This window comes from Cyrtonyx montezumae, unplaced genomic scaffold, assembly GCF_038088225.1.
Source record: "Cyrtonyx montezumae isolate F1298 unplaced genomic scaffold, pur_monq_1.0 scaffold_8, whole genome shotgun sequence".
NCBI classification, from domain to species: domain Eukaryota; kingdom Metazoa; phylum Chordata; class Aves; order Galliformes; family Odontophoridae; genus Cyrtonyx; species Cyrtonyx montezumae.
The window spans coordinates 62,715,658-62,731,085 of record NW_027072089.1 but is presented as its reverse complement, the minus strand read 5'-3'; the positions used below and the strand labels follow the sequence as shown (position 1 = coordinate 62,731,085).

The 15,428-nt window shown below is 39.0% G+C and overlaps 1 protein-coding gene across 8 annotated transcripts in view; it reads left to right on the top strand.

Moving 5' to 3' along the window:
* Window positions 1-15,428, top strand: part of FHOD3 (formin homology 2 domain containing 3) — a 356,118-nt gene that overhangs the window by 291,666 nt on the left and 49,024 nt on the right. For 7 of the 8 annotated variants that reach the window (XM_065752840.1, XM_065752839.1, XM_065752842.1 and 4 more), the window contains 3 exons: window positions 65-279; window positions 6,632-6,937; window positions 10,443-11,332. In XM_065752840.1, coding sequence (XP_065608912.1) covers window positions 65-279; window positions 6,632-6,937; window positions 10,443-11,332 — 1,411 coding nt within the window. The remainder of the gene's footprint in view (window positions 1-64; window positions 280-6,631; window positions 6,938-10,442; window positions 11,333-15,428) is intronic. The other variant, XM_065752844.1, reaches the window with a different exon arrangement.

Below are 15,428 nucleotides of genomic sequence, written 5' to 3'. Positions count from 1 at the left end.
ATAAACAAGCATCAGCCACAGACTTCTTTTTCTTTACGGAAACCCTTTGGAATTTAACTTTCAGATACAAATACTTGGAGAGATTGGCAGCCGAGGAGTATGAGAAGGAGCTGAAGAGCCGAAGTGTAAGCCGAGGCAGAAGTGAGCTGTCCTTGAACCTGAGATCTCCTTCAGCCCCATCCTCACCTGTACCCAAGTGTGTCAGCCCAGCATCCATAGAGTCCCAGGAAGAGCTGAAGACCCCCTCTACCCCCTGTGGAACTTCTCAGCACTCAGAAGGTATGTGAAAAGCAGGGCAAAGGGAAAAGAGGGATGCTTTTATGATTGTTCTCTCTGACTAGCAGTGATTTTTCATGCACTAGTGCGAGAATATCACCTCTGAGGTGCCAAAGTAAAGTGTCTTGTTCTATTGATCCTTGCTGTCTTCCTAAATTTCCTTTTCTTATTTTTATTAGTAGATTTGGATGTCTTGTAGTCTGCTCAAGCCAAGAATACACTGCTCATCATTGTTATGGTTTATGTTAGCATTGTCTGATGCTATTAGAATGGATTAATTGGAAAATACATCATACAGAGGGTCTTAATTTTAGCATCATGTTCCTTGTATATTAGAAGTTACTGAATACTAAACCAACAATATTCCTGCCAACAGATTTTGCTTGTGTGGATTCTCTGGAACAACAGATGAATGCCAAGATTATAATAATCTTCCAGTAGAGCACAGGCTGAATGGGGCAAACAGAAAGGCTCTTTAATTGAAGGCAGGGAGGGTGTGTTGGTTATTTTTAACACCAACAAAAGCTTTTAAAATTGTAGCAGAAGTAGTAAAGGACTTAAAAGAGACCACAGACAATTAGTGAAAAGGAAAGTATAATTAGTGTTTGCACGGTTGGTTTGCTGTCATATAATTTATTGGTGTACAGAGCAATATTTTTTGTGTGTGCACGTAATTCTGCCATTTGCAACATGTACCCCCTCCTTCAGTCCTGAAAAAAAGCACCCACCCTACGGTATTATATTTTGCCCCACACAATATTGCATTAACTTTGGGAGCTGGAGTGCATGTTGAGGGTGGATTATCGCCATCATTCATTTTTATTTTATTTCCTGCTACATGCTATTGGTGATTAATGCATTTGTAACTTGCACTGCTTGGTTTTATTGAGTGTTATGGCTAGTAGCATGCTGTAATGCAAGGGAATGTAAGAAAAAAAGTTACAAATAGGGAATGTAACATATGCTTATTCTCACTGTCTTAAGCAAGTGAAGTTTCTTTAATTTAGGTTTGTATGTTTTCTCAATTATATTCCCAGTTTTATTATCTAGCACCTTTAAAGTGTCAGTGAAATCATTTGAATTTAAAAATATGCATATTTTCCTTTAAATTTGATAGTCTGAAACTTCCAGATAGCCATTTCTTTGAGCTCAATATTACCTTCAGAGCAAATAAGCTGGATTTTTCCACCATTAGGATTTCAGAGCTGAGGAGGGAGCAAGTGTCTCTTTTATGATGATTATTTTAACATATTTCTCCTGGAAGCGTTAAAAAAAAAAAAAAAAAGAAAGCATGAAATGGAGCAGCACAGTCCATTTGGAGAGTACATTTAGAGCAGGTGTACAGAGCAACATTAGGCAGCCTGGTTGTGGCAAAGCTATCAACACATGGGTAGGCAGGACCTCTGTACTGAAAATCCTGGCAACACCAGTAGGCATCAGAGAGCAAAACTGGAAGCTTAGAAATAACCTACAAGAAGAAAAAATATGGATGGGACAGGGTAAGTCTTCAGCCAAGGGCAACTGAAAGCAGACAGCCAGAACAGCACCCAAACATGGGCTTGAAATCTGCATTCTTCACTGGAAGCTGTGCATGAGAAAGGGCAGCTCTGTCAGGCCTAACAAAAATATTGGGAAGGACATTTGAAATGATGAGCACGTGGGCAAAGCAAGTTCTCTTATTCTCTGGAGGTGGACAGATGATTGGATCAACCAACAACTGGCAGACTTCTTTGCAGATTTTGTGCCATGGCCTCTAGACTGTTTATTATCTGAGTTGCATATGTTCTTTTTCTGTTCTTAACAATCCCATTTAATAGAGAATGAAATGGGAACATTAACTTGCTTAAGCATGTTGCAGGAAAGTTGAAATAGAGCCCTGGACAGAGCCAGTTTACATTAACCCCAAACAGTTGTGTTGAACATGGGAGTCATCATCCTCTCAAACAAGCATAAAACTGCAGAAGGAAAATACTTCTCAGTTCTGTTCATAGGACCCTCCAAAGACTCAGCAAGAGTAGTGTTAACAGATGTGTGATACTTGCCTGAAGAATTCAGACATGAAGTCAGATAAGAAGTGTGTTCCTCTAGCAGCAAAACAATATCTGGTTTTAGAAGTTAAATTTATTTTACACTGCTTGTGTTAAAGTATCCTTTGGCCATCCAGAATTGATTTTGTCTGTGGAACTTTCTCCCACACTGTGAAGCATCTCAATATCTCTGCCCAACATAAAAATCTGGACTTAGTGATCTGGAGTGTTTTCTCATATAAAACAATTGGTTCCACTAAAGTAATCAAGTCTTATACAACTTACTCTTGTAAAACTTGTGGTATGGCATGCAGAGGAAATGAAGGCAATCCCATAACTGCAAAATAGAACTTTTTTTTTTTTTTTCAAAGCAACTGCTTCCTCTTTTGTAATTTCATTTGATAATATTTTATGAAATGCACATGTGCATTAAAGAAAAGCAACAATAACCAAGAAATCTCTGAAATTAATCCGCAAAAGCATCAGAGACAAACCCTCCTCTGAGTGGAGCAGCTTTGTGCAGTATTCAGGGAAGTGAAAAGGTCAACCCAAGTATGCCTGTGGACAGTAGGAAAACTTCTGAACGTATCAGTAGTAGAGCAAGGTTCAAATACTGCATGAAGTATGACTAGTGAAAATGTCTGGAGATGTAGAAGCACTGAAGCATGAAGGTACAGTGAAGCTATTACAGCCACAGCTATACAGCAGGACAAAGGAGGAGGAGTTGTGGGGGGGACAAAGGAAGAAAGAGCCAGTTCCCTCCTGACAATCACCCTATACTAGTTTTTACTATTGCATGGGATGGGGAGAGAAGATTGAAGGCTGGGGGCAGAGAAAGAAAAAGAGAAGGACATGAGCCATGCTGAATTCATAGCAAGAGGAATCCTGTGCTGGAAGAGCTGAAGGGAGATCCAGCCAAGACTTTAAGTTTTGGTTGAATTGCTTGAAGAATTAGACCAACTTTCTTCAGACTTACTGTATGGTTTCTCAAGTGACACCATTTTCCAGCTCCAAACAGAGAGCAAGGAAAAGAGTTGAAGATGAGGTTGTCTAATTTATTACAATGACAAGGAATTAGCTGTAGGCCTGGAGGAATATTTGTTCTCTCTGAGGGTTTATAGGCCTGAGGGATTGAGGTCTTATAAGCAGCTGGTAAGGATATGACAACCTGTGTCTGTTCAGAGTTCTTTAATAGACAAGTATCAAAAATCATGTCCTTCCATATCACTTTGCAGCATTGTGAGTTCATAGTTATTTTCAGAAGGAAACAGCTTGCTATCCAGTCAACCTTATTCAGAAGAGGGCTATCACCAATATATGATCATAACGTAGCAGATCATGTTGTTATGGTTTTGTGTGTGTGTGTTGTGTGTAACAAAGTCTTAACACAATGTCAGAAGATGAAAATTCTCAAAACAGAAAAGTCTTTACACATTCATTGAGGGGCACTGCTACCATATTGGTCAGTGCTGAGGATACATAGCTACTTTGGGAGATTTCATTCTCCTGAGAAATCTTTTTTTTCCAATAATGCATTTTCGGAGATAAACTTTTGGGAGAAAAAAGAAAAAATAGGCATAAGATTCAAAAACTACTCCTTAAAGCCATGTTCAATTTTCCTTCTCCTTGTGAATCTGTACTAGTCTGAAAATTCCATCTCATATCACTCACCAGGAATTTTGTTAACATCTTTAGAAGTTCTAAACATTATTGACCCATGGATGGAACTGCAAGTGATGGATATGTGGCTGACTTACTAGCTTCATTCTCCTGCTAGTGTTTGATAAAATTGATTTCTGAACTGTTTTTTAAGGGAAGCACTATTGGACATAGCTCACAATAGTTTGGGTGATTGGTAGATTGTTTGACATGGTCCCAGCAGAGAGAGAGACACTTTCAAGATCAGTATCAATGTACCTGTTTTGTTCTAGAAGTGTTCAGATTTTGATATTTCTTGAACTCAAAAAGGCAGCTTGTGTCAGCATATTGCTGTCTACTCTTTGGCATATATTAGGATCTCCTAAGACAGTGCACCTTTCTGGTATGTGTGGAATAGTTCTGGTGTGTAAAGGATTCAGTATTCTTTCAAATACTGCTTTTGTAGGTTTACATTCTCATTTTCTCAAGCATTTCTGATGCCTTCTCTGACTGTATCCTAACAAATATTAAGTGTAGCTTCAGGATGACAAAACATTAGTGGTTCTGTCTGTATTATAGTCAGCTTCTTTCTTTACCTGAGCTGTTGGAGTTGACCTTTCTGGTCATTGCACTTTTTGTTCCTGGAAGGAAGAGACTAGAATTCACCTAAGTGAAAAAAGATGGCTAGTTAAGGAAGCTGAAGGCACTTGAGTACATGGACCATTGCAGAATGACAAGCTCAGAGTTTCATTATACAGTACTATGCTAATTCCAGGATACCTAAGGTTGTACCCAGTTATATTCAACTCTTGGCTTGACCCGAAAATATTCTGGTGTTATACCTTCAAACTAATAGCTGTAGTCAGATATACACCACTGAGTATTTGCCCAGCTCATTGCCAGCTCTTTAAAATTTTGAGCCTCTCACAGGCAATGCCAAGAGTAAAGTTGTACGTAAGACAGATTTAAAGAGACAAGGCCTGTGCAGAGCTGCTCACAAATCAAACATTAGACTTTTAAATGCTCTTTTTGTAGAAGAGGAAGAAAGGTAAGCTTCTAATTGTGTTTTAAAAGATCTGAAAGGGGATTGAGTATGCATGGACTATTTATTAAACATACTACATCAACATTTCTTTTATATATATGTTTTTTTTTAATATTTCTTATATATATGTGTTTTATACGTGCATAGATGGTTGCTTAACTAGCTACATATTTAAAATCACTTGTGAAATTGTAAAAGCTTAACTCCAACAAACTCACTGACAAAATCAGTTTTCAATTTTTTATACTAAAATTATATAAAATGAAGTGGAATAGTGTGATACTGAAGATGCACTCCTCAAAACTAGTTCCAAAATGTGTTATTGTAAAGACAGGGCACAGGCATTGATAGTAATCATTCTTTTTGTGGGTGTCACAGAAAAAAGAATAGGAACTCAATGTGAAGCAGTCTTTAGAAAATATTGTGACTTTTGTTATTTTGGTTTACATTGTCTTTGGATAAATCCACTACCTGCTCCCTAGAGGACTTACTTGTTTCAGCTACATTCCAGTGTGGTAACTATTTTCCTTTAAAGGATCATATAGTTCTTGAAGAAAGTCTCATTGTACATCATGTGATCCAAAGATTGTGACAAGTCCAGAAGCCTGTTTTGCAATATTGCAATGACAAGTTAATTAGTAGAAGGAAAAAACGAGTCTGACTTGGTCATCGTAGTCACCTGGCACAAATTTTTGTACAAAGGGAATTTGGAGAGTATGCAAAACTAACGTGCATGTCTATTTTCATCACTCTTGCATGGCGATTTCAGTGTTCATAAAATCGTGAGCTGCTTGATGTGAATATGAGTGGATGCTCTTCAGTTTCTTTGCTGCATGCAGAGAATACTTGCATGTGAAAATCAGATATTTTAGCTAAAAAAATGAAGATGAAGTTCACTGTTGGTGATAAAGCAAGGAAGAAGAAACCAGGTATACTATCAACAGTACTCACCATGTTGCCAACTGATAAAAAGCTCAATGTATGACATATGCCAACCAATTGGAAACTAGATTTGGGCCATATGCCAAGCATTTGGAAACTTTATTCAATTTTGATGTGGCTATTCTGAAGTAAATGTGCATGAAAAAAAACCATATGCTTTTTGTCAAACAGATGTGTGTCAGTGCCATTTCCAGACTGTGCCATTTCATTGTGTTAATAAAACTAATATTGTATTTTTTGTTGAAGTGTTCCTCATCAGATGGAAAAAGAATTCCTCCAGAAACCAAAGAAAATTCAACCAAAAAGCCACAATCTCTCTCCTTTTTGCTTTTTATGAGATCTCTTGCTTCCTGACTCTGTCTAGGCACTGAGCTTTCAATGTCGTGGGTGGGATGCCCACTTTCTGCTGGTTCAAATCCTTATGCAAGTCCAACACTCCAGCTGTGGAAGTATGTATAAAAACAGTGGATTGGCTCCAGACAGTAAGCGAAGGGGTTTGCCAGGCCACTCTCATGTGCAATGCTGTCGTCATACAACATTCATCAGTCTGTTGCTCATAATGTTAAGCATTCCATGGACTTGCTTTTCATTTTCTTTCCATAAGGCACTTGTACAGTTTTCACGTCGTTCTCATTCAGACGGGTGAGCCTGACACAACTTTGCTGCTAAGTACATCTCTTTCTCCCATTGTTCTCTCCACCAGTGAGTGCCAGTGAACCCGAACCAGAGACAGAGACAGAACCAGAAGCAGAGCAGGAGACTGAGGCAGAGCCTGAGCAGGGAACGGAGACACCCAAGGAAGTAGAGGCTACAGAGGTGGGACCAGAGAGTGAGGTGGAGCAAGGACCAGAGAGAGAGCCAGAAGAAAGTGCAATACTCAGTGAAAAGGAGAGGCAGAATGAGGAAGTGAATGAAAAAGACAACTGCTCTGCATCCAGCATATCCTCAGCAAGCAGCACTTTAGAGAGGGAAGAGAGAGAGGACAAGTTAACCAGTGACAATGAAACTGGTAAATTGAAGTTTTTTCAATAATGAAGGATTTCCAGTGGGAAAAAAAAATGTAACATTTTCAGCTCTGTTGTTTTGTTAATTAACAAACAAACCCTTTGCATCTATTGAAGACTTCCTTCTCAATGGCCAAATTGCTGTCTTCTCCCTGCTTGGAAATCCACAGGAATTGGGTTTCTGAGTTTGAGGAGCAAAAAAGCCTTGCTGAAATGAAGTTTACTTTAACTTGAAAACATTTTTTCCTTAAGTTTAATGTAGTAATTGTTGAATCATGGTGTCGTAGTGACTCAACCTCCCAAGGAATTGTCTTTTCTACACATAAAAGAATGAGATAAGAGGCCTTGCTGATACAGTTTTTCATGAGACTCCAAACAAATTTTCACGTTAGCTTTTAATTCAATAGGAAGAGAAATAATGGCTGAGCTCTTTATTCCATCCTTCCAGTTTTCCTGTCTTAGACTTCAGATAGCCAAGAGTCATGCATAGGAGCTGAAGACTGTAGTTTTAGGCTATGACCACTATTAGCTCAAATGGAGAAGGCCCATAAAATATACATTGTCTTGAAGACTGCAGCTCTGTAGTGACTAGTATTTCTGGTTAGAAATGTAAAGAGTAGCCCAGCATGGAAAACACCTTAAGAATCTGAAGAACCACTTTTCTGCCCTGGAGAGATAATTATGACCAGAGCTAGTCATGCAGTCCAGGCAGGAAGTAAAAGGAAGATTCTGACCTTCATTGATTAATTATACTTTTTCATTTATTTGCTCGTTTTCTGGCTTTTGTAGAAAGGTAAAGAAACAAACTGCAGTTAGGGAACTTCTAAGTCTTCTTAGGGCTCAACAGTGGAAAATACTGTCCTAAGTTCTCTGAATTCTAGATAAGAAAACAAAAATTGTTACACAGTGTGAAACAACCTCACTCTTTACTAAAAGAAAAGAGATGATGCAATAACCAGGGTTACCTCATAATGATGAATTTTCAGATTATAACGTTCATGTTTAAACACTCGCTTTTTTCTGGAAGCATTAAGTTAATTGTGTTCTAAATATAAGATCTATCTTCCTTTCAACCAGCTTCAAGATTAAGTTAAATGAGGCACTTAGAATGCTGTTCTACTCTTAAAGACAGTAGATGAGTATATATATAAGAAAGGCATGATAGATATGATAGATGAGTGATATTAATTGCATTGTGACAAAGTTCAAGATCTTCCACATGCGAATAAAGGAGAATAGGATACAATTTTCCCCAAATCTCATGTGGTATATATCCTGATTCTTTAACTCTAAATAAATGCATATGTATTTCTCTTGTTAAAAACTAAGAAATATACCCTCGTAATAAAATATCAGCATCTTAAAATTGACATATCTTACCAGTAGGCCAAAGATTTTAACAAATTAGTTGTGCCATGAAGGAGTTCTCATGTAGTGAGTTATTTGCATCCCACTGGCACAGGGGTAGCTGTTATGATAAGAAAGCAACTCAAACTGGAAGTCCAAGTGCAAGGTCCTGCATCTGGGTTGGGGCAATCTCAAACACACATATGAGTTGAGCAGAGAATAGCTCGAGGGCAGCCCTGAGAAGGATTTGAGAGTGTTGACTGATGAGAGATTCAACATGAGCCAGTAATGTAGGTTTGCAACTCAGAAGGCCAACCATATCCTGGGTTGCATCAAGAGAAGTGTGACCAGCAGATCTAGGGAAGTGATTATGCCCCTCTATTCTACTCTTGTGAGACCCCACCTGAAGTACTGTGTTCATTTCTGGAGCCCCCAAATACAAGAAGGATATGGAGTTGTTGGAGCAGGTCCAGAGGAGGGCCACAGAGATGATCAGAGGGCTGGAGCACTTCTGCTACAAGGACAGGTTAAGAGAGCTGGGATTCTTCAGCCTGGAGAAGAGAAAGCTCCAAGAAGACTTCATAGCAGCCTTCCAGTACCTGAAGGGGGCCTAAAGGAAAACTGGGGAGGGACGTTTTAGAAGGGCAGGTAGTAACAGGACAAAGGAAAATGGCTTAAAACTGAAAGAGGGTAGATTTAGACTAGATATCAGAAATAAATTCTTTACTGTAAGGGTGATGAGACCCTGGAATAAGTTGCCCAGTGAGGATGTGGATGCCCCCTCCCTGGAAGCATTCAAGGCCAGGCTGGATGGGGCTTTGAGCAACCTGGTATAGGGGGAGATGTCCTGCCTATAGCAAACGGGCTGGAACTGAGTGATCTTTAAACTCCTAAATATTGAAAACATCAGGAACATATGAGAAATAAACATGAAATGGAAATACAAGGGAAAAGGCAACTGCAAGGTATAAATTAAAACCTTTAACAATAACTGGCCAAAAGGACAGGATAACTGTCAAAATAAAATGTTTAAGAAGTAGAATTTATAAGAATATGTTGATAAAATGTGTAAAGACTATGGAGAACAGAAGGAATCTGATAAAGAAGATGTATTAAGTGTGAAGAATTATCTTTGTCCATGTTTAATCACTTCATCTTTGCACATTAGGAAAAAAAGCACCATAATTTTTTATCACATTATCCACATTGGTTAGCAGTATTATATTCAGGAAAATGTAGTCTAAGGTTCTTGCTTCATTTATTTTTACAAACTGACTGCTATGGTTCATTTTTTATAGTGGTGTCTTAAAACAGATTATTCTGCAGTAGTCTGAAAAATAAAGCTTCATTACAGTGACGTTCTCAGTAGTTGTGATTGGGAAGAAGGCCATTAGGTTTTTAATTTCATCATAAGCTACAGAAGGGTAACAGCATCTGATAAGCAGCATTTCAGAAATCACTAGAAGACTTTATTTAGGTGTATTCCTACGAGTAACTTTGAGAATCTTGCTTTTATGATTTTATTCACGAAGTTGCCCTGAGAGCTGTATGCTGGGTATGCAGTCAGCTCTGTGATTGAAGTAGCCCCTGTCATGAAAACTGCCCAGGCACTAGCCAAGAGGTCCAAAGTGCAGCCAGCTGTGAAAGTCGTACTTCTCTCGCAGTTAGAGAGGGAGGAGGGAGAGGAGGAAGCTGTTACATGTTGACCTTGCAGTCAGGCAGGTAAAATTCCTCTCATTAGGAAGTTTACCTTCCAGTTTATGAGTAGATCAAAAGTATGATAGCAGCCTGTCTTGTGACATGGTCACAATATTTAAGCCCCATGAAATATTCTGAGCATTTATGCACTGTGTAAAATGAGATGGAAATATAAAATGAAAACGGGCAGATTTCAGAAGAAACCCAAAATCTCAAAATCCTGACAGTTAAGAAATCCCTCCTGAGATAAACAAATTATCTTCTGCTCCTATTCCTTCTTTGAGAAGTACTCCCAGCCCACAGGGATTGAGCCTTATAGAAGCACAAATTTCCAAACCTGTTGCTTACTCAGTTTCAGAGTAGTTGTGCATGCATTCCAAAAACATTTTTCTTGTGGTGGGGAGCATTCTTGATGCTCTGGCTCCCATATCCTGACTTTCCCCATCTGTGTGTGTGTGATTGCAGGTCCATGGTCCCAGACCATTCAGGATGCTGGCGTGAATGAGCAGTGCAGTAACATCCTCAACAACAAGCGTTTTATGCTGGACATGCTGTATGCGCATAACAAAAAGCCCAAGGATGAAGAGGAGAAGGAGCTGGAGGCGAAGGAGGAAAAGAAGGAGACGGAGGAAAGTGAGGAGTCCCTCACTAGTCTAGCCAGTAGGATCTCTATCCTTCAGGCCACAAAACAGGCCAAAGATGAAAGTGTCAAAAAGATGGAGATTGGAAACCTGGACAACCAAGGCAGTGTGAAAGCCTTTGCAGAAAAATTCAACAGTGGCGAGCTGGCCAAGGGGACAGCCTTGCCTGAAGATGAAATCAGTGAACAGGTCCCTGAGAAAACACCAGCACAGCCAAAGAAGGAATCTGACTACATCTGGGATCAACTCATGGCTAATCCTAGAGAACTTAAAATCAAAGACATGGATTTTACAGACTTGGGGGAGGAGGATGATGTAGATGTGTTGGACATGGATATGGGTCCTGGGGACTCCCTTGTTCCCCCTCCTCCACCTCCACCTTCTTTCCTGGGTTTGCCTCCTCCACCACCTCCCCCGCTGTTTGGGTGTCCGCCTCCACCTCCACCCTCTGCTAATTTATTGGCTCCTCCTCCGCTGTTCAGCACTCCTCAGGGTTTAGGGTCACCCCAGGTTTCTAGGGGTCAGCCAGCATTTATAAAGAAGAAGAAAACCATCCGTCTGTTTTGGAACGAGGTACGGCCATTTGAGTGGCAGTGTAAAAACAACAAACGCTGCAGAGAATTCCTGTGGTCGAAACTGGAACCCATTAAGGTGGACACTTCCAAACTGGAGCATCTCTTTGAGTCGAAGTCCAAGGAACTGCCTGTCACAAAGGTACTGCTCATATTCAGCTCACTCTTATTTTGCTATTGTATTGGTATTCATTTTGACTTAGATGTAGATGATTTATGCTGTTTATATGAAAACACTGGAAATTACGGTATGTGTTTCTAGCTTGGTCCATGACAGAAGATATTCCATAACCTGAAACTAGGAAATGAGCCTACAGTGGTGTCAGTGCCAAGCCTGGCCTCTTGTCTCAGATCTACCAGTTTGGGGATATCACTTCAGGTGGAGAATGCCAACAAACTTTACATTGGCATTTTGTAGTTTAGTGCCAAACCAGGTATTTAAATATAAAATATTTTCTGTTATATTTATCTAAAGGTCAGAGCATGATGATTCATATCTGTATTTGACAGTTCTTCACTTGGTAATATTTTCCTAATCATTGCATAGAAAGGTTGGAATATCAGATTTGTTCTCTAACAAGGTGCCCACTCATGTATTTTATTGTGAAGTATTACTTTATAAGCTATAACAAGTTTGCAATTAAATTCTGCAGCATTTTGTGAGGAAGGGGAATTTTTTTTTTCTAGTAGTGGTAAACAGGCATATTTTAAATCCTTAATTTGGACAATAGGGCTATCCAAACTTTAGGACAGAAGCTGGCACTGGAAATATCTCAATGACTGGGATCTCCTGATACTTAGCATTGTTATGAAAGCTGTATTCATAGCTGTTTAACACTGAAGTTGACAACAAAGAAAAGTCTCTTATATTTACATTTAGTAGTAATTTGAAGCAGCATTTTAAAAGTTATTAGTTGAAACATTTGTTTTTCATGGCTTCTTAAACTCACTTCTAATAAGAGCAATTAACGTTGGGAAAATGACTTTCCTTGTCAATTAAAATGCTAGAGCTTGTGAAATATAACCATCTCTCTTTGTTAAAATAAATAACTTGCTTGTATGTTTTATAGCGACATTAAAAACAACCAGTACCTTGAATATTTAACCTCTCCTTGGCAGACAGAAGTTGTATTTTATGTGTCATAAGTATTATTGGTTTCCCTTTTTCTGGTGAGGCTACCCAGTCTCATGCTCCTTATAAAAGTTATTAACTCAACATTTTCTAATTGTTTTTCTTGATTTCCTGGGCCAAGTAGAAACACCACTGTTTGATCGCTCTAGTCCCTTTAAGTATGTAGCAAACAATAAGTACAGAAATACACGAGTCACCTAGATCTTGCATATCACTTTTCTAAACTGAACTTCTTGTGATGCAAAAACAGCTTTCAAACATGAATTGCTTATAACCCTGAAATGTGTGGCATAGCACCTTAAAAACATATTCAGCTGATAGTTCATTTGGCAGATATTGAGATTAATTTCTTTCTGATTCCTTTTCTGGTGAGGAAGGAATGCTGGTGACATGGTAGCGTGTTACTCCTCATCTCTCTCCCTGTAAATACAAATCTGACACAGATGGTTCATAGATGGAAAGAATGAGAATGTTTTCTTAGATCGATGAAGCATTTAATTCCTTGAATTTAATGTGGAATTATGACATATTTGTCATTTCTAAACTTTTGTGCTAACTGCCAATATTGTAACGGATTTCTCTGGTTGGTTCTTACGTTTTATTCTCACCTGAATTATGATAAAATGTTGAAGTGTTGGAATGTGGACTTGTTTACTTTCCCAAACAACTTCTGGCCATTCCTCCCCACCATATGCACTTTTCCCAAACCTGCCTGGGCTGCCTGAAGCTTTGGCACAGCTTTTGGCTTCTAGCTGAAAGATGAGTGAGCAGGTTTCTTTGAAATTAGTGCAAGTCTGAGGAATGATTTAGGTGACTGCTTTCCTCTTGGACACTAATACTGTTCTCTGCATGAGACATTATACTTTTGGCTTGCTTTCCATCCCGCCCCATAACACAGACATAGAGTATCATTGTCTCGGTACAGAAAACAACGATGACTGAAAATTATCATGGAACTCCTCACCAGCTTCTGAGACTCTTGTGTATTTTTGGTTAATACCAGAAAATCTTGCAGGGCATGAGATGGTCCTTAGATCAAGTGAGAGCGGGAATAATTAAGCAGACCACTTAATCCATAGAGGACTTGAGGTTTGGTATGAAGATTGCGCTGAAATTAGGATAACTCTCGCTTTTTCCAGACTGCTTGGTTTATTTCCAGGAAGTACATTCCCCGTTGTGTCTAGTTTCTCGTGTCCAATGGCTGCAATCCAAAACAGGTTTATTCTATAATATCGTAAAGTCTGACTCACAGCTCAGTTGGTTCAGCTGAAAAAAAGAGCACAGAGCAACAAATCAAAAGTGAGACCTCCAGATTTCATAGCAGTAGATGCAAGCAGGTGCATGGAAAAGGAATAGTCCAGAAGGATGAGAGAAGCAAAGCCAGAGTGTGGGGCGGGGGATTGGGGGTGTTTGGCTCAATCTTGTGCATATGCTTTTATCCAGCTGTAACCAATTTTACTCCAGTTTCTAATCCTTCACTGTGATTTCCACAACACACAGCTATAAACAGCTACTTCCTGGCTTAGTGGTAGTTTTTCATTAAACACAATAGACTTCAATAAAATAAAATGGATTTTAAATTGTAGGATATAATTGGGGAATTTAAGGTAGAGGGGTGGTTCTTCATTTTAGGAAAATTTATTCCACTTTGGGCAGTACGCACATTGATTATAGTAGGTGGAGCAATTTTCATTGCAGAATGCCTATTTTCTGAATTGGAGGACCATGACATTTTATTAGTGGATAGAAGGAGTGATCAGGTACCCCTCCAAACAAGCCTAGAATTTCTTTCCTTCACATACTGCCAAACCAAGCAGGTATTTTGGCAAAGTACATCAAAGTGTTTATTTTTCTGTGACAAGAAATGAGTAGTTGCACACACTACTGAATCAAAAGTTACTGCCCAACCCTTCTGAAATCTGTGTGGTTCTGCAAGTCATTGGAAAGTATTATTTTGCTGATTCTACTCTACCCAGTGGGAGACAGTCGTCATCATCATGTGTCCACAAGCACAAAAGCAAGCAGGAGTGAAAAATCAAGGATATTATTTTCACATACACATGTGTATGTGCCTAGACACATACTCCTAATAAAAATGCTTGTAACGTGCATAAGGCTAATCACAAATGTAGAATGAAATTTCTGAAAAAGATTATGTGGTTGGTATCCTCAACAAAGTAAGTGGCAGCTGAGTAATTTCTTTTAAAATCCCCAGTGTTAAGTCCTCTCTAAGTTAAGACAGAAACAAAAAGAAATTGCCATCTTGCATTTAAGGGATTTCCCAAGTTTATCTGAACTACGGATGCACATAGTTCTGCAAGTTTAAACAGAAGACATATTTCTATCTTGATTCATTATATAAAATTACTTGTTTACCTGACCACTGAAAAAAAGTGATCAAAATTCTTCTGCCTGCTTAATTAAAGCAGATAGGTGCTTATTAGACTACATGCTCACCAAACCACAGGTCACCTTCTGTGAGACCTCTAGTGTTTTTGAATAACCTATCTTGTCTCCAAGCCTTCAGTAAAAGGCAACAGCATCTGTCCAGTTAGGTCTTGTAAAAGTCTAATTCACTGTAGTTCTTGATACATTGCAGGAATGATTCTAACACCTGATTGTTATTCCATAATACAATAACCAGCAGCTCAAGGCTATGTATTGGCACTTTGAGATGTGAAATCAGGTGCACTAATGAACTAATAAAGCACATTCTGAATCACTTCACTGAGTCATTTAATATTATAGCTGAAACTGGTAGTTGTAACCCACTGTAGTAGTTAGGCACTTGCATCTGTGCGATCTAATTGCAGACCAAAGGGAATTCTTCTCCTAGCATTAGGATAATAAAGTACGAAGTAGTAAAATCTTTTTTCTTTTCTTCTTCCTTTTGTTCATTCTGAAGGGATTTCTTTGTAACCTAGCCTTCATCCCTCGAATGAATTTCAAATCTCTTCTCCCACTGTTTTTGTAAAGAATTACTCCAAATGTTCATACTCAACATGCAGCTGTAGCTCTGGAAAAGGCCTCTCCTGCTTAAGTCCTCAGTAGAGCTCATCTGTCTCTCCTAACTCATTGCTGAGGAGGGATTTCACTGCTGTGGTTG